We start from the raw sequence: 20,568 nt of genomic DNA on the forward strand, positions 1-20,568 counted from the left end.
AGAGTGGTTGGAGGGGAAGGAGGATAGCTGGAAGGTGAAGCCAGGTGGGTGGGAAAGATCGTGAGCTGGAGAGGAAGGGATCTGATAGCAGATGGACTAGAGGAGAAGTGGAAGGAGGAGGGGTCCCGGGGGAAGTGAGAAGAGGTAAGAGGCCAGGGTGGGGAACAGAAGAAGAGTGAAGGGGGAGGGAATCTCAACACCAGACAGGACACAGAATGATCGGCACCCCATCCACAACTGTCCACTCACTCCAGCACCTTCGCATCATGGCAATGGCTTGCACTGTCTACAGGACACATTGCAGCAAAGCGCCAAGACTCTCCAAAACCCATCATCTCTACCAACTAGAGTATGGGCAAGTTTTGGGCCCCTTGTCTTAGAAAGGATGTGCTGACATTGGAGAGGATTCAAAGGAGGTTCACAAAAATGATTCTGAGATTGAAAGGCTTGTCATATGCGGAGTGTTTGATGGCTCTGGGTCTGTACTCACTGGAATTCAGAGAATGGGGCGGGAGAGAATCTCATTGAATGGTGAAAGGCCCCAATAACTATTGTTATTGTATGTGGAGAGGATGTTTCCTATGGTGGGAGAGTCCATGACCAAAGGACACAGCCTCAGAATAGATGAGAGTCCTTTTAGAACAAAGATGGGGAATTTCTTTCGCCAGAGAGTGGTGAATCTGTGGAATTCATTGCCACAGCCTGCTATGGAGGCCAAGTATTTAAGGCAGAGGTTGATAATTCCTGATTAGTCAGGGCATGCAGGGATACAGGGAAAAGGCAGGAGATTGGGGCTGAGAAGGAAAATGGATCAGCCATGATGAAATGGCAGAGCAGACTCGATGGGCCAAATGGCCTAATTCTGCTCCTATATCTTATGGACTTACTGTTTTAACTCCCTGCCCAACAGCACTGTGGGTGTGACCACAGCTCAAGGGTGGCAGCGGTTCAAGAAGACCTTCTCAAGGGCAAACAGGGACAGACAATTAAATGCTGGCTCAGCCACACCTTGAATAATTTTTTTAAATTGTTGCTTTGCTTCAGCACGCCATTTTTACAGCAGTCCATTATTGGCCATAGTGCATACCAGTGAACAATCCTGCCATCTGCTGGTAGAAAGACGGTGTGCAGCTCCGGTAGAACTGCCCGCAAAAATACTATCTACGTTCAGTAACAACAGAAAATCTGCAGGTGCTGGAGATCCGAGCAACACACACAAAATGCTGGAGGAACTCAGCAACCCAGGCAAAGAGTACAGTTGTCGTAGTACGTTCAGTACCTTGAAGTGGATGGGTTACAGGAGGTACCTAATAAAGTGGCCACTGTGAGCAGTATAAAACCACAGACCATCCCAGGCACGTAGGGCAGAAAAAGCATAGCACAGTACTGCACTAGGGCAGAGCTCTCCACAGTCTGCGGTTCTGTAAAACAAAGTATGCCTGCTCCCCACCCCTGACCAATCCCACAGACTAAGCAATCCCTCCACCAGCTCTAGGTCTGACCAGTATCTCCAGCGCTGGTCGTGTGTGACTCCCCCGCGTACTCTGGTCTCCTCGCAATCCCAAAGACACACCAGAAGGTGAAGTTGGTAGGGGTAAGCAGCAGGGCAGTTAATGGGCATAAAAGTGAGTATGGACTGCGGGGAAATGTGAGTGGGACATGAGCTCGTCAGCAAGCTGCAACACAGAGTAAAATCACCACACTTTGAATCCCAGGAGAGGAAACATTCAGAACTGAATTACTTGTGTGGAGGAGGCAAATTTTCAACAGTGAGAACTAATAACACTGGAAACAAAGATTTTGCTTCTGGAATTATTTTTGGCGTATCTTATGGATTTTGGACTGATGCTCATGAAAATCACCATGAAATTTCCCTATCATGTAGCATTTTTTTGAAATTGTCTACATTTGTTGTTTCAATTCATAATTCAAGTCAGAATAACTGATGCCAAAATTAAGGAAGGCATTTTTGTTGATCCACAAATCAAACAGGTCATCAGTGACAGGCAATTCGAAGAATTTCTCGTGGGACCGGAGAAAATCACATGGAAAGCATTCAAGGATGTTGTTGAACGTTTTCTTGGCAACTACAGATCATCAAACTACGTGCAGCTGGTTGACAACATGCTTCAAGCAAACAAAACCATGAAGTGCAACATGTCACTAAAGATTCATTTCCTGCATTCCCATTTAGACTTCTTCCCTGCAAATCTTGGCACTGTCAGTGACGAGCACGGTGAAAGGTTTCCCCAGGACATTGCGGTCATGGAGAAACGGTATCAGGGCAACTGGAATCCATCAATACTGGCTGATTATTGTTGGACACTTAAGTGAGAAGCCTCAGACACTGAGTACAAATGAAAATCATCAACAAAACATTTTTAGCTCAGTTGAAATACTGCAAAGCGTCAGCACCATTATGCAATCAAACACATTATATTCAATAAAAGTCAATTTATTGTTTCTCCTAATCCCTATGTGATACAAATAGTCAAATTTGTGTTCAGCTTCAAACATTCTACCATAAACAAAAGGTCATACCACTTCCAAACAAAATCTGTTGTGTGATGATATTATTTAATTAATATACAAATTATGCAACACCATAATAAATGGTATTTCTAAAACTTTTCAATGGTCAACACCAAGAACAGGATTTACACAATACCTGCTCTGAAACTGTGGTTGAAGTGTTGAAGTACAATTGTGCACAGCAAGCTCCCACACACGGTGATATCCAGCTGACAATCTGCTACTTATGGGGTTGACGGAGGGTTGAACAATGGAGATTCCCCTGGCTCACAAGAGGCATCTTTCACCATATCCAGCTCTCCATTCCTGTCTCTGAGTGGGTCTCAAACCCACAACCTCCTGACTCCAAGGCAGAGATGCTCCTCACTGAGCCACAGCTGCTACCAGTGAAAGCAGTAATCGTGTACCAGCCGATGAAAAGGAATGCCAAACACGGTCAGTGTGACATCGCCGCCAACGTTCCTCCTGTAATGAGCAGTCCACATCAACTACCTTCCCATTCAACCACATTCGTAAAGACATCGGGACGAATGGGACCAGGTTAGCGGACGTTTAACCACCACGTGGGATGCAGCTGCAGATTCTTGTCATTTAATCACCCGATTAAAATTAAAGCATAGAAAGAGTAATAATTTCTTTTCAGCTAGAGTGACCTTGGCCACAAGCCTCCGATTCCACCATACACAGCAGAGATTTCAGCAACTCTGCCCTGGTACGTGATGGATGGAGTGGGAGAGAAGGGAGATTTTAGTGCATTCATTCTCTCCCTCCTGTCTCCTTGGCTGACACCACCCACAAAACAAAGACCTCCTTCCACGCTGATTGGTAGACGTGTCCCTCAAACTTGTGTGAGATCTTTCCAGGGAGAGTAACCAAGCATAAGCCGCTGTATGGGGCAAAGATGGACTACCTTGAGAAGGGGAGGGTCTTGTGGCGATTGGGGGGGGGGGGGGGGGGGAAATAGAGTTGGTAAATCAATTACCTAGGAAGCTTGGTGGGTTGACTTCACCTGCTGTGTTCAGCTCCCTGCCCCTCGGTCCTCCTCCAGGACATTCCCTGGAGCCTCTGTCAGCTGCCCGTTGTCCTCAGGCACCACGTCCTCTTCTGCTGCCTGGGTTTCTAGCACCGGCGCTCTGGAACGAAGCCTCTCCAACACCAGGCCTGCTGTCTTGGTTAAGCTGTGCTGTGCAACAACGAGGGAAGAAGCAGCCTTACATGAGAGAGCCCGCAGATGCCGGAGCAGCGAGAAGCGCGGAACGCTGCGGAAACTCAGCAGGTCAGGCAGAAGCTACGGAGGGAAGTGAGTAGTCGAGGTTTCGGGCCAAGACCCTCCATAGCTGCTGGCTGAGTTCCTGCATGTCACAGCCATGCTTGATCAAAGCACGTCGCCAACAAATAACTCTCTGCCCTCTAACAACAATAGCAAGTGGTCAGCACACGCTTTACAGTACAGGTGATGAGGGTTCAATTCCTGCCACTGTCTGTAAGGAATTTGTACGTTCTTCCCGTGACTGGGGGGTGGGGGTGGCTACCTCCCACGGTCCAAAGATGCACTGGCTGGTAGGTTAATTGTTCATTGTAAATTATCCTGTGATTAGGCTAGGGTTAAATCGGGGTTTGCTGGGCAGCGTAGCTCAAAGGGCCAGAAGGGCCTATTCCACACCGTATCTCAAATAAACAAACAAGCAATGAAGAGGGTAGGGAAGAAGTCGTCAAAATGTCAAAAAGAGGCGATCAAGACAGCAAGGGAAGTCAACAGGAAGTGTAAATGCAGGATGATCAGCTGAAGTTACCAGCAGGGCTGATCTCAAGAGTAGGTGGAAGGGCCTGCACAACAACTTGGGCCAAATGGCCTGTTCTGCGTTATGTTCTCATTTTAAAATACTGGGAGAAAGTAGTTCAACAAGCTGTACCGTGGAGAGCATTCTAACTAACTATATCATTGTCTGGTATTTTGGGGGGAGGGAAGGGAGGGGTGAGCTACTGCACAGGATCGATACAGCCTACAGTGAGTTGTAAAATTAGCCAGCTCCATCATGGGCACTAGCCTCTGTAGCACCCAAGGAGCTATGATTCAAAATGGCAGCATCCATCATTAAGGATCTCACCACCCAGGACGTGCCCTCTTCTCAGTGTTACCATCAGGGAGGAGATACAGGAGCCTGAAGGCACACACTCTATGATTCAGGAACAGCTTCTTCCCCTCTGCTGTCAGATTTCTGAATGTACACTGAGCCCATGAACACTACATCACTACTTTTATTTCCTTTTCTGCACTACTGATTTAATACACACACACACACACACACACAGTATGTTACTGTAGTTTACAGTTTGATATCTCTATTATGTATTGTAGCAGAGGCTTTGGAGAGGTTTATCAGGATACTGTCTGGTTTAGAGGGCCTGCGCTATCACCAGAGGCCGGATAATCTGGGTTGTTTTCTCTGGAGTGTCGGAGGCTGAGGGGAGATCTGATGGAGGTTTACAAGATTATGAGAGGCATCGATAGAGTGGACAGTGAGTATCTGTTTCCCAGGGTGAAATGTCTAATACCAGAGGGCATGCATTGAGGGTGAGAGGGGGTAGGTTCAAGGGGGACGTGAGGGGTAAGTTTTTTACTCAGAGAGTGGTGGATGCCTGGAATGTGCTGCCTGGTACGGTGGTAGAGGCAAATACATTAGAGGCTTTTAAGAGACGTTTGGATAGACACATGGATGTGAGGAAGATGGAGGGATATGGACATGGTATAGGGAGGAGGGATTAGTGTTTGGGTGTTTTTGATTTGCTTTTTAGCTGGTTCAGCACAACATTGTGGGCTGAATGGCCTGTTCTTGTACTGTACCGTTCTGTGTTCTATGAACGTACACTTAGAACAAATCAGAAGCTGACGGTCAAAATGGCCTTGAAGGGTTGCAGGGGTCAGCTTCTTTCAGTGCAGCTCACTGCAACTCTGGGAAACAGCATGCCCTTCCACCCTTTAATTAGCTGTGTCCTAAACCTACTCTCCCGTATAAGCACTGGTAGATAGGCTCATAAAGAGAGCTTTTGGCACATTGGCCTTATAAATCAAAGTACTGAGAGAGGGGATGTTATGTTGAAATTGTACAAGACATCGTGAGACCTAATATGGAACATTGTGTGCAGTTTTGGTCACCTACCTACAGGAAAGACATAAACAAGTTTGAAAGAGTACAGAGAAAATTTGTAAGGATGTTGCCGAGTCTGGTGAACCTGAGCTATAAGGAAAGATTGAGAGGAGATTTGATAGAGCTATACAGAATTACAAGGGGTATAGATAGGGTAAATGCAAGCAGGCTTTTGAGGTTGGGTGGGACTACAACCAGAGGTCATGGGTTAAGGGTGAAAGGTGAAAAGTTTAAGGGGAACGTATGGAGAAACATCTTCACTCAGAGGGTGGTGAGAGTGTGGAACGAGCTGCCAGCACAGGTGATGCATGCAAACTCAACTTCAATGTTTAAGAGAAGGTTGGATGTGTACAGGATAGGAGGGGTACAGAAGGCTATGGTCCAGGTGTGGGTCGATGGGACTAGGGAGAGGTTTGGATAAGGACATGGGTGAAAGGGGTATGGAAGGCTATGGTCCAGGTGTGGGTCGATGGGATTAGGGAGAGGTTTGGATAAGGACATGGGTGAAAGGGGTATGGAAGGCTATGGTCCAGGTGTGGGTCGATGGGATTAGGGAGAGGTTTGGATAAGGACATGGGTGAAAGGGGTATGGAAGGCTATGGTCCAGGTGTGGGTCGATGGGATTAGGGAGAGGTTTGGATAAGGACATGGGTGAAAGGGGTATGGAAGGCTATGGTCCAGGTGTGGGTCGATGGGACTAGGGAGAGGTTTGGATAAGGACATGGGTGAAAGGGGTATGGAAGGCTATGGTCCAGGTGTGGGTCGATGGGATTAGGGAGAGGTTTGGATAAGGACATGGGTGAAAGGGGTATGGAAGGCTATGGTCCAGGTGTGGGTCGATGGGATTAGGGAGAGGTTTGGATAAGGACATGGGTGAAAGGGGTATGGAAGGCTATGGTCCAGGTGTGGGTCGATGGGATTAGGGAGAGGTTTGGATAAGGACATGGGTGAAAGGGGTATGGAAGGCTATGGTCCAGGTGTGGGTCGATGGGACTAGGGAGAGGTTTGGATAAGTTCATGGATAAGAGGGCTATGAACGGCTATGGTCCTGGTGGGGGTTGACGGGACTAGGGAGAAGTTTGGACAAGTACGTGGATAAGAGGGCTATGAACGGCTATGGTCCTGGTGGGGGTTGACGGGACTAGGGAGAAGTTTGGACAAGTACGTGGATAAGAGGGCTATGATCCCGGTGCAGGTCGATGGGAGTAGGCAGTTTAAATGCTTTCAGCATGGACTTGATGGGCCAAAGGACCGGTTTCCGTGCTGTACTTTTCTACGAGTCTATGACTAAAAGATTCAGGCACTGGACTGAGTTATAAGGAGAGACTGGGCCAGTGTGGTCAGCATGCAGAGGGTGAATAGGACAAAGTATAAGTTGGGCTGGGTGTGCAGTCTTAAGCTTACTGAGGGAGAAAACCAGTATCCCAAACAGGATCTCCTCTAGCTCCTACTGCCACACTTGGGAAAGATGAGTCCATGGTTTCAAAGGGGTTTCACAGGCTGCCATGATGGAAAAGGTGGCGCAGAACATGCTTGCTTTTATTCGTCGAGGCATTCAGTACGAGAGAGCCGGAGTCAGGAAGTTACATCACAACTTTGTAAAACTCTGCAGTATCACATTCAGTGCTGGTCGCCCCATTACAGGAAGGATGTAGAAGGTGCAGAAGAGGTTCACTAGGATGCTGCCTGGTTTAAAGGGCTTGATAAAGTGGGGTGTATTCTCTGGAGTGAGATGATTTGATAGAAGTTCATAAAATTATAAAAGGTATAGATAGGGTAGACAGCCAGGATCTTTCTCCCGGGGTCAAGATGACCAACACCATGCCTTTAAAGATGGCTGGAGTCCAAGGGACAGGCACACGGATGGCCAAGGTCCGTGGGCAGGTCAATGGGACTAGGCAGTTTAAATGGGTCAGCACAAACTAGGTTTCAAAGATGTGTGGAGGAAGCTTTGTTTTTACACAGAGTAGCAGAGCCTGGAATACATTGCTAGGGTTGGCAGTGGAAGCAGAAACTACAGAGGTGTTTAGACAGGCAAATGAATATGCAGGGGATGTGGAGATATGATAACATCGTGCAGGTAGAAGGGACCAGTTTAGTTCAGATCAGGTTTAATATCACCGGCACATGTGGTGAAATTTGTTCTGTGGCAGCAGTACCTAATAATAAAAGCTGTAAATCACAGTAAGTATATATATTTAAAAAGTTAAGTTAAATAAATAGTGCAAAAATACAAAAATTAGTGAGGTAGTGCTCATGAGTTCAATATCCATTCAGAAATTGGCTGCCGAAGGGGAGGAAGCTGTTCCTGAATCATTGAGTGTGTGTGCCTTCAGGATCCTGTACCTCCTCCCTGATGGTAACAATGAGAACAAGGCATATTCTATGTGATGGAGGTCCTTAATGATGGATGCTGCCTTAGTGAGGCATCACTCCTGTACTGTTTCATGTAACACCATGGTCCTGAAAAACATTGTCTCGTTTTTACTCTGTACTGTACCAGCAGTTATGGTCGAAATGACAATGGTTGACATTACCGAGGCTAGTGCTCCTGAATTTCATTTACTAGTTTAACTAGCTAGTGGGCCAAAGGGCCTGTTCCTGGGCGTTCTATAAATTTGCTGATGATACAACTGTTGTTGGCAAAATCTCAGATGGTGACGAGAGGGCGTACAGGAATCAGCTAGTTGGGTGGTGTGGCAGCAACAACCTTGCACTCAAAGTCAGTAACTCTAAAGAACCAATTGTGGACATCAGAAAGGGTGAGACATGGGAACACACACCAGTCCTCATAGATGGATCAGAGTGTAAAGAGTGAGCAATTTCAAGTTCCTGGGTATCAACATCTCTGAAGATCTATCTGCCGCAACATATCGATGGTGGCAAGACAGCAGCTATATTTCATTAGGAGTCTGAGGAGATTTGGTATTGTCACCAAAAACACTCGCACATTTCTACAGATGTACTGTGGAGAGTATTCTAACTTACTGCATCACCATCTGGTATGAGGGTAGGTGGTGGGGGGGGGGGGGGGAGCTACTGCACAGGAACGAAATAAGCTGCAGAGAATTGTAAACCTAATCAGCTCTATCAAGGGCACTAGCCTCCCCAGCATCCAGGACATCTTGAAAGAGCGATGCCTCAAAAAGGCCGCATTCATCATTAAGGACTGTACATTTTCCATAGATGCTGCCTGGCCTGCTGAATTCCTCTAGCATTTTGTGTGTATTGCCGGTGATATTAAAACTGATTCTGAAATAACAAGGTGGACTATAAACGTAGCTGGTCACTATCTAAACAACCTCAAAAGGCAGAAGAATCCTCATGGATTACCTGCAGGATGTGCAACCCCTTCAGAGACTCAACTGCAAGTTCACAGACCCCGTCACAGGTCAGGTCAACGTAGACCATGGATAGCAAGGGGTTCAGGAAGCTTCTTCTCCACAGCAGCCGGAACTCTCCTCGGAGCTGGGAAACCAGGCCTGACTCCACCGCCTCAGGATCGGGGATACCCCCAACACAAGACTTGTAACACAGCAGCTCCTAGAGAGAGAGAGAGAGAGAGAGTTCAGGGAAGTCATCCACAGTTAAGGCTCCGAAGTGGTTATCTCACAATCTCTTGTCGCCAATCTTTACCTCTCTATTTCCCTCTCACCAGAGACTGAGCAGCTCTCACAGCCACTGGAACGTGATGTACTCCATGTAATCCCATTATAGGACTTTTGGCTGCAAGTCAAACTTTCCACAGGACCATAAGATATCGGAGCAGAATTAGGCTATTTGGCGTATCGAGTCTGCTCCGCCATTTCATCATGTCTGATCCACTTTCCCTCAGCCTCAATCTCCTACCTTCTTCCCCATGTCCCTTCATGCCCTGGCTAATCAAGAATCTGTCAACCTCTTCCTTAAATATACTCAATGACTTGGCCTCCACAGCCACCTGTGGCAAAGAATTCTTTGGCTAAAGAAATTCCTCCTCTAAATGGACATCCCTCTATTCTGAGGCAGTGTCGTCAGGACTCTCCACCACAGGAAACATTCTCTCCACATCCACTCTATCTGTGTCCTCTGGTCCTAGACTCCCCCACCATAGGAAACATCCTCTCCACATCCACTCTATCTGTGTCCTCTGGTCCTAGACTCCCCCACTATAGGAAACATCCTCTCCACATCCACTCTATCTGTGCCCTCTGGTCCTAGACTCTCCCCACTATAGGAAACATCCTCTCCACATCCACTCTATCTGTGCCCTCTGGTCCTAGACTCCCCCACTATAGGAAACATCCTCTCCACATCCACTCTATCTGTGTCCTCTGGTCCTAGACTCCCCCACTATAGGAAACATCCTCTCCACATCCACTCTGTCTGTGTCCTCTGGTCCTAGACTCCCCCACTACAGGAAACATCCTCTCCACATCCACTCTATCTGTGTCCTCTGATCCTAGACTCCCCCACTATAGGAAACATCCTCTCCACATCCACTCTGTGTCCTCTGGTCCTAGACTCCCCCACTATAGGAAACATCCTCTCCACATCCACTCTGTCTGTGTCCTCTGGTCCTAGACTCCCCCACTACAGGAAACATCCTCTCCACATCCACTCTATCTGTGTCCTCTGATCCTAGACTCCCCCCACTACAGGAAACATCCTCTCCACATCCACTCTATCTGTGCCCTCTGGTCCTAGACTCCCCCACTATAGGAAACATCCTCTCCACATCCACTCTGTGTCCTCTGGTCCTAGACTACCCCACTATAGGAAACATCCTCTCCACATCCACCCTATCTGTGTCCTCTGGTCTGAGACTCCCCCACTATAGGAAACCTCCTCTCCACATCCACTCTATCTGTGTCCTCTGGTCCTAGACTCCCCCACTATAGGAAACATCCTCTCCACATCCACTCTATCTGTGTCCTCTGGTCCTAGACTCCCCCACTATAGGAAACATCCTCTCCACATCCACTCTGTGTCCTCTGGTCCTAGACTACCCCACTATAGGAAACATCCTCTCCACATCCACCCTATCTGTGTCCTCTGGTCTGAGACTCCCCCACTATAGGAAACCTCCTCTCCACATCCACTCTATCTGTGTCCTCTGGTCCTAGACTCCCCCACTATAGGAAACATCCTCTCCACATCCACTCTATCTGTGTCTTCTGGTCCTAGACTCCCCCACTATAGGAAACACCCTCTCCACATCCACTCTATCTGTGTCCTCTGGTCCTAGACTCCCCCACTATAGGAAACACCCTCTCCACATCCACTCTATCTGTGTCCTCTGGTCCTAGACTCCCCCACTATAGGAAACACCCTCTCCACATCCACTCTATCTGTGTCCTCTGGTCCTAGACTCTCCCCACCATAGGAAACATCCTCTCCACATCCACTCTATCTGTGTCCTCTGGTCCTAGACTCTCCCCACTATAGGAAACATCCTCTCCACATCCACTCTATCTGTGTCCTCTGATCCTAGACTCCCCCACCATAGGAAACATCCTCTCCACATCCACTCTATCTGTGCCCTCTGGTCCTAGACTCCCCCACTATAGGAAACATCCTCTCCACATCCACTCTATCTGTGTCCTCTGGTCCTAGACTCCCCCACTATAGGAAACATCCTCTCCACATCCACTCTATCTGTGCCCTCTGGTCCTAGACTCCCCCACTATAGGAAACATCCTCTCCACATCCACTCTATCTGTGTCCTCTGGTCCTAGACTCCCCCACTATAGGAAACATCCCCTCCACATCCATTCTATGAAGGCCTTTCACCATTCGATGGTCTCCAAAGTTTACTAAGCAGAGACATTCAGTGGAAAGTTTCCCTTTTCCAATCCGAGCAATATTTGTATTTGCACAGTTTTGTCTTCTGGTTGAGCTTTCATTGATCCTGTTATAGTTACGACTCTATAGATTTGCTGAGTATGCCCGCAGGAAAATGAATCTCAGTGTCGTATGTGGTGACATATAGGTACTCTGAAAATAACATTTACTTTGAACTTCTAACAAGGTTTGCTCCTATCTTTACACACATCCTTCAGGCTTACTTTGAATTTGGATTTCACAGGAAAATAAAGAATTTATGAAAAACTATACATAAGCAAAGTCTGATAAATTACCAATGTGCAAAAGAAGACAAACTGTGCAAATTAAAAATAATGCTGAGAACACGAGTTGTAGAGTCCTTGAAAGTGAGTCTGTAGTTTGTGGAATCAGTTCAATGTTGTGGTGAGTGAAGTTATCCACACTGGTTCAGTAGATTGATGGTTGTGGAGTAATAACTGTTCCTGAACCTGGTGGTGTGGGACCTGAGGCTCATTGTGGTGAGTGAAGTTATCCACACTGGTTCAGGAGCCTGATGGTTATGGAGTAATAACTGTTCCTGAACCTGGTGGTGTGGGACCTGAGGCTCATTGTGGTGAGTGAAGTTATCCACACCGGTTCAGGAGCCTGATGGTTGTGGGGTAATAACTGTTCCTGAACCTGGTGGTGTGGGACCTGAGGCTCATTGTGGTGAGTGAAGTTACCCACACTGGTTCAGGAGCCTGATGGTTGTGAGGTAATAACTGTTCCTGAACCTGGTGGTGTGGGACCTGAGGCTCATTGTGGTGAGTGAAGTTATCCACACTGGTTCAGGAGCCTGATGGTTATGGAGTAATAACTGTTCCTGAACCTGGTGGTGTGGGACCTGAGGCTCATTGTGGTGAGTGAAGTTATCCACACCGGTTCAGGAGCCTGATGGTTGTGGGGTAATAACTGTTCCTGAACCTGGTGGTGTGGGACCTGAGGCTCATTGTGGTGAGTGAAGTTATCCACACCGGTTCAGGAGCCTGATGGTTGTGGGGTAATAACTGTTCCTGAACCTGGTGGTGTGGGACCTGAGGCTCATTGTGGTGAGTGAAGTTATCCACACCGGTTCAGGAGCCTGATGGTTGTGGGGTAATAACTGTTCCTGAACCTGGTGGTGTGGGACCTGAGGCTCATTATGGTGAGTGAAGTTATCCACACTGGTTCAGGAACCTTATGTCAAAATCAAAGTAAATTTAAAGCTTATTATCAAAGTACATATATATCATCATTAACTACCTTGAGATTCATTTTCTTGCAGGCATTTACAGGAAAATATAGAAATAATAGAATTTATGAAAAAGTACAGAGTGTCAGTTGGAGATGTGTATCTACCAAAAGAGGTGTACGGCCCTCCTTCCCTCCGCTAGCCTGCAGGTCACCCTTGGGCAAGGTGTAGCATTTACTCAGCCACCACCCCCCTCCCCCGATCAGGGTCACATGCAGCCATGGGAGCAGGTGGTGGATGGTCGTATGAACAGCTGGTTCATTACTCCTGGTTATGCAACCACTGACACCAGGCAGACAATCTCTGAAGGGTATTGATAAGGGCTGGGGTCACCTGTCTTGTAAAGACACTGCCCAGAAGAAGGCAATGGCAAGCCACTTCTGTAGAAAAATTTGCCAAGAACAATCATGGTCATGAGCCCACGGTCGCCCATGTCACACGACACGGCACAGAATGATGATGATGATACATTAGCAAAGACTGATAAACAACCAATGTGCAAAATAAGGCAAACTCTGCAAATAAAGAAAATAGAGTGCGTGAGCTGTAGAGTCCTGGGAGCTGGAACCTGGACTTGTCATTTTGATATTCTGATGCTACCACTCTCAGAATGGAGTGAAGCAATGTATTGAGTACAGGAGATGGGATGTTATGTTGAGGTTGTATAAGACATTGGTGAGGCCTAATTTGGAGCATTGGCTGCAGTTTTGGCCACCTACCTACTGGAAGGATGTAAATAAGGCTGAGAGATTACAGAAAAAAATTACAAGGAAGTTGCTGGGGCTGGACGACCTGAGTTACAAGGAAAGATTGAATAGGTTAGGAACTTATTACTTAGAATGTAGAAGATTGAGAGAGATTTGAAGGAGGTTACACAAAATTATGAGGGATATAGATCGGGTAAATACAAGCAGACTTCTTCCACTGAGGTTAGATGGGACTACAACTACAGGTCATGGGTTAAGGGTGAAAGGTGAACAGTTTAAGAGGAACATGATGAGTAACTTCTTCACTCAGAGGGATCCTGAGAGTGTGGAATGAGCTTCCAGAACAAGTGGTGCATGCGAATTTGATTTCAATACTTAGGAAAAGTTTGGATGGTAGTGGTATTGAAGGCTGTGGTGCCAGATCAGGTCGATGAGAGTGGGCAACTTAAGTGGTTTCGGCATGGACTAGATGGGCCAATGGGCCTGTTTCTATTCTGTATTTTTCTATGGCTGTGTGACTGAAGTCTGTTTCCCAATTTTACTCTGCAAGAGTGTTATTGAACGGAATTTGACAATGAAATACAAATGAAAGGAAATAAATGAATTAATAAGACAGCAATTAGATTTAACCTCTACTTTATTAGGTACTCCTGTACATCTGTTTGTTAATGCAAATATCTGATCAGCCAATCATGTGGCAGCAAATCGATGTATAAAAGCATGCAGACACAGTCAAGAGGTTCAGTTGTTGTTCAGACCAAACATCAGAATGGGGAGAACTGTGATCTCAGTAATTGACTATGGAATGATTGCTGGTGCCAGACAGGGTGGTTTAAGTACCAACAATCAACTATCAGGCTCTTGAACCAAAGAGGATAACTTCACCTGCCCCATCATTGAAACGTTCCCATGGCCAATGAACTCACTTTCAAAGACTCTTCATCCCATGTTCTTGACAGTTATTATTTATTTATTTATTTATAATTCATATACTTATTTCTGTATTTGCACAGTCTGTTGTTTGTGCACTCTGGTTGAGCATTCTAGTTAGGTAGTCCTTCACTGATTCCATTATTGTTATTATTCTATACATTTATTGAGTCCACAAAAAAGTTAATCACAGGGTTGTATATGGTAACATACATACTTATGTACTTTGATAATAAATTTACTTTGAACTTTTCAGAAACTGCTGATCTGGAATTTTCACACACAACAGTCTCTAGAGTTTACAGAGAATGGTGCGAAAACACAAAGAATCCAGTGAATGGCAATTCTGTGGGCGAAAACTCCTTCTTAATGAGACATATCAGTAACATTGGGGGATCAGAGGTGGAGAGGGTCAGCAACTTGAAATTCCTCGGTGTTATCACTTCTGAAGACCTGCCCTGGACCCAGCACGCAAATGCAATCACGAAGAAAGCACGGCAGTGCCTATAGTTTCTTAGAAGTATGTGAAGATTCAACATGACATCTAAAACTTCGACAAACTTCTATAGATATGTAGTGAAAAGTGTATTGAGTGGCTGCATCACCACCTGGTATGGAAACACCAATGCCCTTGAAAGGAAAATCCCACAAATAGCTCTGGATACAGCCCAGTCCATCATGGCTATGTTGTGCACATCTAAACAGAGCAGTGTCGCTGGAAAGCAGCATCCATCATCAGGGACCCCCACCACCCACGACCTGCTCTCTCCTCACTGCTACCAGCAGCAGGAAGGTGGAACAGCAGCCTCAGGCCCTACACCACCAGGTTCAGGAACCATCAAGCTCTTGAATCGAAGGGGTTAATTTCACTCGCCCCATCATTGAAATGTTCCCATAACCAACTGTCTCACTTTCAAGGACTCTTCATCTCATGTTCTCAATAACTATTGCTTATTTTTTTGTTGTCATCATTTCTTTCTTTTTACATTGGCAGAGTTTGCTGTCTTCTGTACACTAGTTGCCCACCACCCACAGCAGTCTTTCACTGAGTCTATCATTCTATAGATTTGTTGAGTTTGTCCACAAGAAAATGAATCTCAGGATTGTATATGGCTCATATATGTAACTTGATAATAAATTTATTTTGAACTTTTTTGTAAACTTTGAACATCAGAGGAGAATGGCCAGACTGTTTCAAGCTGACAGGAAGGTGACAGTAACTCAAAAAACCACGTGTTACAACAGTGGTGTGCAGAACACGTCAAACCATGAAGCAGGTGTGCTATAGCAGCAGAAGACCGCAAACATGCAGAAATACACTTTGCAGCCCTCCTGTACCTAATAAAGTGGCCTCTGAGCATGGTTTTTTTCTCTATAGCGCAATATCCCTCCCCTTCAGAACAAACTATGCTCCAGAAACAGCTTTAATTCTTAACCATCTCCTCATGCGACCACTGGGAAACTCAGCAGCCCATTTGCACACAGCAAGATCCCACAAACAGCAATGAAGCATCAACAGGATAATCGAATCAAAGAAATGACGGTTCTGTACTGTCACTAGAATAAGGGGCAACCTATCGAACGGTGAAAGGAGTTGATACGGAGAGGCGTTTTCTTTAGTGGGGGAGTCTAAGACCACAGCCTCAGAATAGAGGAACATCAGAAGGAATTTCTTTAGCGAGAGGGTGGTGAAGCTGTGGAATTTGTTGCCACAGATGGCCGTAGAGGCCAAGTCATTGGGCATATTTAAGGCTGAGGTTGATAGATTCTTGATTGGTCAGGGCATGAAGGGAAATGAGGAGAAGGCAGGAGACTGGGGCTGAGAGGGAAGTGGGTCAGCCATGATGGAATGGCGGAGAAGACTCAATGGGCCAAATGGCCTAATTCTGCTCCTATATCTTATGGTCTAAAGGAGAATAACTCTCTGCAGGATACAGGAAAGCTCCTCTGCCCTGCTAATTTATTTTAATAAATTTTATTTAGCGCAGTAACAGGCCTTTCCAGCCCAATGAGCCTACACAGCCAGATTACAGCCTGTGACTAATCACTGTACGTCTTTGAGATAGAATAAAAGAGATTTGCTTTATTTGTCACATGTCCATCAAGACTCTAATCTCAAACCTCTGCTGCCGTGCGGCGATGCCCACTCATGAGAAAGAATTCAGGAATAAACCCCCAAGGAAAAATTTATTTATTTATCAAGATAAAGCATGGAGTAGGCCTTCCAGCCTTTCGAGCCACGCCACCCAGCAACCCTCAATTTAATCCTAGCCTAATTACTGGACAATTTACAATGACCAATTAACCGGTATGTCTTTGGACTGTGGGAGGAAACCAGAGCACTCGGAGGAAACCCACGCAGACATGGGGAAGGCGTACAAGCTCCTTACAGGCAGCGACGGGAATTGAACCTGCGTCGCCTGTACTAACCACTGTGCTACTGTGCCATTCACGCATTTGCAAAATCCAGAGCTGGAGATCGTAGGGCAGTCCCACGTTGAGCTTAATGCTGATTGGTAACTCCTGCAACGCCGCTGGTACTAAACTGTATCTGTCTCTGCCTTTCCTCTGGGGTCATCAAATGCAAAGAGAGAGGGCAGCCTGCTACATGGCCAACAGCTTGCTCTGTATATCATACTGCCCTCGCTTGTGTATCACATGGACATCTAGAATGCAATATTCATGGTCAACCCCAACGGAGGGCCGCTACATCGAAACGTACCGTGAAATGCCTCATTTGACCCACACAGTTCGAGGATTTGCAGGAGGCAACCCACAAGTCTCACTATGCTTCCGCAGCACGCCCACAAGTTAGGAAACTGGAGCGCCCTGAGGAAACCCACATTGTCACAGCAATAATTGGACCTGTTGTTATAGTGTCATGCTAACCACTAGGCTATCACGCCGGCCCTCATGATGACACTTTCATGTTCCATTGAGGGGGAAGATATTCCCTGGATTTCATGGTACATATACATTGATGAAGGTAGAGCAGTAGATGTGGTGTATATGGATTTCAGCAAGGCATTTGATAAGGTACCCCAAGCGAGACTTATTGAGAAAGTAAGGAAGCATGGGATCCAAGGGGACATTGCTTTGTGGATCCAGAACTGGCTTGCCCACAGAAAGCAAACAGTGATTGTAGATGACCATATTCTGCATGGTGGTCGGTGATCAGTGGTGTGCCTCAAGGATCTGTTCAGAGACCCCCTTCCCTTTGTAATTTTTTATAAATGACCTGGATGAGGAAGTGAAGGGATGGGTTAATAAATTTGCTGATGACACAAAGGTTGGGGGTGTTGTGGATAGTGTGGAGGGCTGTCAGAGGGCTGACATCGATAGGATGCAAAACTGGGCTGAAAAGTGGCAGATGAAGTTCAACCTAGATAAGTGTGAGGTGGTTCATTTTGATAGCTCAAATATGATGGCAGAATACAGTATTAATGGTAAGACTCTTGGCAGTGTGGAGGATCAGAGGGATCTTGGGGTCCGAGTCCATAGGACACTCAAAGCTGCTATGCAGGTTGACTCTGTGGTTAAGAAGGTATATGGTGCATTGGCCTTCATCAACCATGGGATTGAGTTTAGCAGCTGAGAGGTAATGTTGCAGCTGTATAGGACCCTGGTCAGATCCCACTTGGAGTACTGTGCTCAGTTCTGGTTGCCTCACTACAGGAAGGATGTGGAAGCCATAGAAATGGTGCAGAGGAGATTGACAAGGATGTTGCCTGGATTGGGGAGCATGCCCTTGCATGACATAGGTTGAGTGAACTTGGCCTTTTCTCCTTGGTGTATAAGATGATGAGAGGCACTGATCGTGTGGATAGTCAGAGGCTTTTTCCCAAGGCCTGAAATGGGAGGGCACAGTTTTAAGGTGCTGGGGAGTAGGTACAGAGGAGATGTCAGAGGTAAGTTTTTTTACCCAGAGAGTGGTGAGTGCGTGGAATGGGCTGCCGACAACAGTGGTGGAGGTAGATATGATAGGGTCTTTTAAGAGACTCCTGGATAAGTACAAGGAACTTAGAAAAATAGAGGGCTATGAATAACCCCAGGTAATTTCTAAAGTTAAGTACATGTTCGGCACAGCATTATGGGCCGAAGGGCCTGTATTGTGCTGTAGTTTTTCTATGTTTCTACGTGTACAGCCAAAGAACAGGACAGGCAGGGAGGGAATCCCAGTGGATTAGAATCAGGCACTCGAAGGCAAGGTCCCTTGTGGTGGGACACACAAATTCAGGAAGCTTCGAGATACCATGTAGAAGGGGTTGGGGGTTGCCGGGGTGGGGGGGGGGGAATGCTGCACAGAAGCTTAGTGGTTGGAGCATCACTTTACCATGCCAAAGATCACTGATCAGGGTTCAATTCCAGCGAGGTCTGAAGGAGTTTGATATTCTCCTGTGACCATGTGGGTTTCCTCAGGGTATTCTGGTTTCCTCCCACATTCCAAAGGTTAGAGTTAGTGAGCTGTTGGCAGGCTGTATTGGTGCTGGAAGTGCGACAACACTCGTTTATTTTGATTGTTATTTATTGAGATACAGTGCAGAATAGGCCCTTGCAGTCCTTCAATCACACCACTCTACAATCCCTCAATTTAATTCTAGCCTAGCAGAGTCATAGAAAAGTACAGCACAGAGACAGGCCCTTCAGCCCATCTAGTCCATGCTGAACCATTTAAACTGCCTCCTCCCATCGACCTGACTGTAAATCACTGTGCAAGCCAGTATAGTACTGTGACCTGGGCTGCCCCCAGCACAGCCTCAGTACATTTCACTGTATGTTTTGATGTGCACGTGACATACAGAAGCTAAAGCTGAGCTCATTACCTGCCCATAGGTCCCCAGAAGGATTTCCTTCACTCCATCGAAGTCCACATCGGCCACAATAGCACAAAGGACACTGTCATACTGGTCGCTCTCTGGCAGGATGGCCTGGTCACTGAGGCCATTCTTCAGCACATCCCTGCGGTCAGAAAGGGCAACGAATCAAACGCTGAGGGACAAGTCTGTTACTGCAGCACCAACAAGCCCCCCATCTGTGATATCTGGTGTCGCCGTGGCCGCCCATTTCAATTCAGCTTCTCCATTCTCATTCTGACATGTCTCCTCCACAATAAGGCCATTCTGCAGTTGGAGGAGCAACAGCTCATGTTCCATCCGGGTAGCTCCAAAACAACGTCATGAACATCGATTTCTCCGACTTCTGGCAGTTTCTCCCCTCACCCTCCTCCTTCTCCATTCCCCGTTCTAGCTCCTAACCCCTCCCTTCTTCTCCCTCTGTCTTCCTCTTCGCCCATGGCCCACTCCTCCCTCCAATCCGATTCCTCCTTCTTCATCACTTTACCTCTTCCACCTATCACCTTCCAGCTCGTTGGCCAGCCCACATTTGGAGTATTGTGAGCAGTTTCGAGCCCCATATCTAATGGCATTAGTCCAGAAGAGTTTATGAAAATGATCCCAGGAATGAAAGAACTAGCCTCTGAGGAGCGTTTGATTATTCTGTGTCTGTACTCGCTAGGTTTAGACGAATAGGGGGGAAGGGAATCTCACTGACACCCATCTAATATCAAAAGGCTGAGATAGAGTTGATGTTCCCTGCAGTGGGGGAGTCTAGGACCAGAGGGCACGGCCTCAGTATAGAGGAACATCCCTTTAGAACAAAGATGAGGAGGTATTTCTTTAGCCAGAGTGTGGGGAGAAAGGTACATTAGTCGGTTAATTGGTCACAGTAAATTAATGCGTAGGTGAGGGGTAAAATCCATGGGATGAGAATGTGTGGAGAACAGGTTATGTGTAAATATTAGGATATTAGGAGGGGGGAATGGGACTACACTGAAGACCAGTATTGCCTTAATGGGCTGAAGGGCTACACCACCAGGAATTAGAATATCACATTCAGCCAGTTGGGCAGGGAGTTAGACACTCACAAATTTCTACAGATGTACTGTGGAGTGCATTCCAACTTGCTGCATCACTGTCTGGTATGGGTGGGGGGAAATGAGGAGGGAAAACAACTGCACAGGAACAAAGTAAGCTGCAGAGAGTTGTAAACTCCGTCAGCACCATCAGCCTCCCCAGCACCCAGGACATCTTCAAGGAGCGATGCCTCAGAAAGGCAGCATCCATCATTAAGGACTCCCGTCATCCAGGACATGCCCTCTTCTCATTGCTACCATCAG

The 20,568-nt window shown here is 46.7% G+C and overlaps 1 protein-coding gene across 10 annotated transcripts in view; it reads right to left on the reverse strand.

The window, feature by feature from the left end:
• The window catches only part of kptn (kaptin (actin binding protein)), a 75,352-nt gene that overhangs the window by 28,582 nt on the left and 26,202 nt on the right, over positions 1 to 20,568 (reverse strand). For 2 of the 10 annotated variants that reach the window (XR_012101128.1, XR_012101127.1), the window contains exons 10-12: positions 19,217 to 19,352; positions 9,015 to 9,224; positions 3,515 to 3,710 (exon numbers count right to left, since the gene is read on the reverse strand). Coding sequence is in view for 5 of the 10 variants with exons in the window: in XM_073063860.1 (XP_072919961.1) it covers positions 3,551 to 3,715; positions 9,015 to 9,224; positions 19,217 to 19,352 (511 nt within the window). In the remaining 5 variants the exon portion in view is untranslated. Of the gene's footprint in view, positions 1 to 2,434; positions 2,998 to 3,514; positions 3,716 to 9,014; positions 9,225 to 19,216; positions 19,353 to 20,568 lie in introns of those variants that run through there. The other 8 variants (XM_073063860.1, XM_073063859.1, XR_012101129.1 and 5 more) reach the window with 7 other exon arrangements.

This window comes from Hemitrygon akajei, chromosome 12 (genome assembly GCF_048418815.1).
Source record: "Hemitrygon akajei chromosome 12, sHemAka1.3, whole genome shotgun sequence".
NCBI lineage: Eukaryota > Metazoa > Chordata > Chondrichthyes > Myliobatiformes > Dasyatidae > Hemitrygon > Hemitrygon akajei.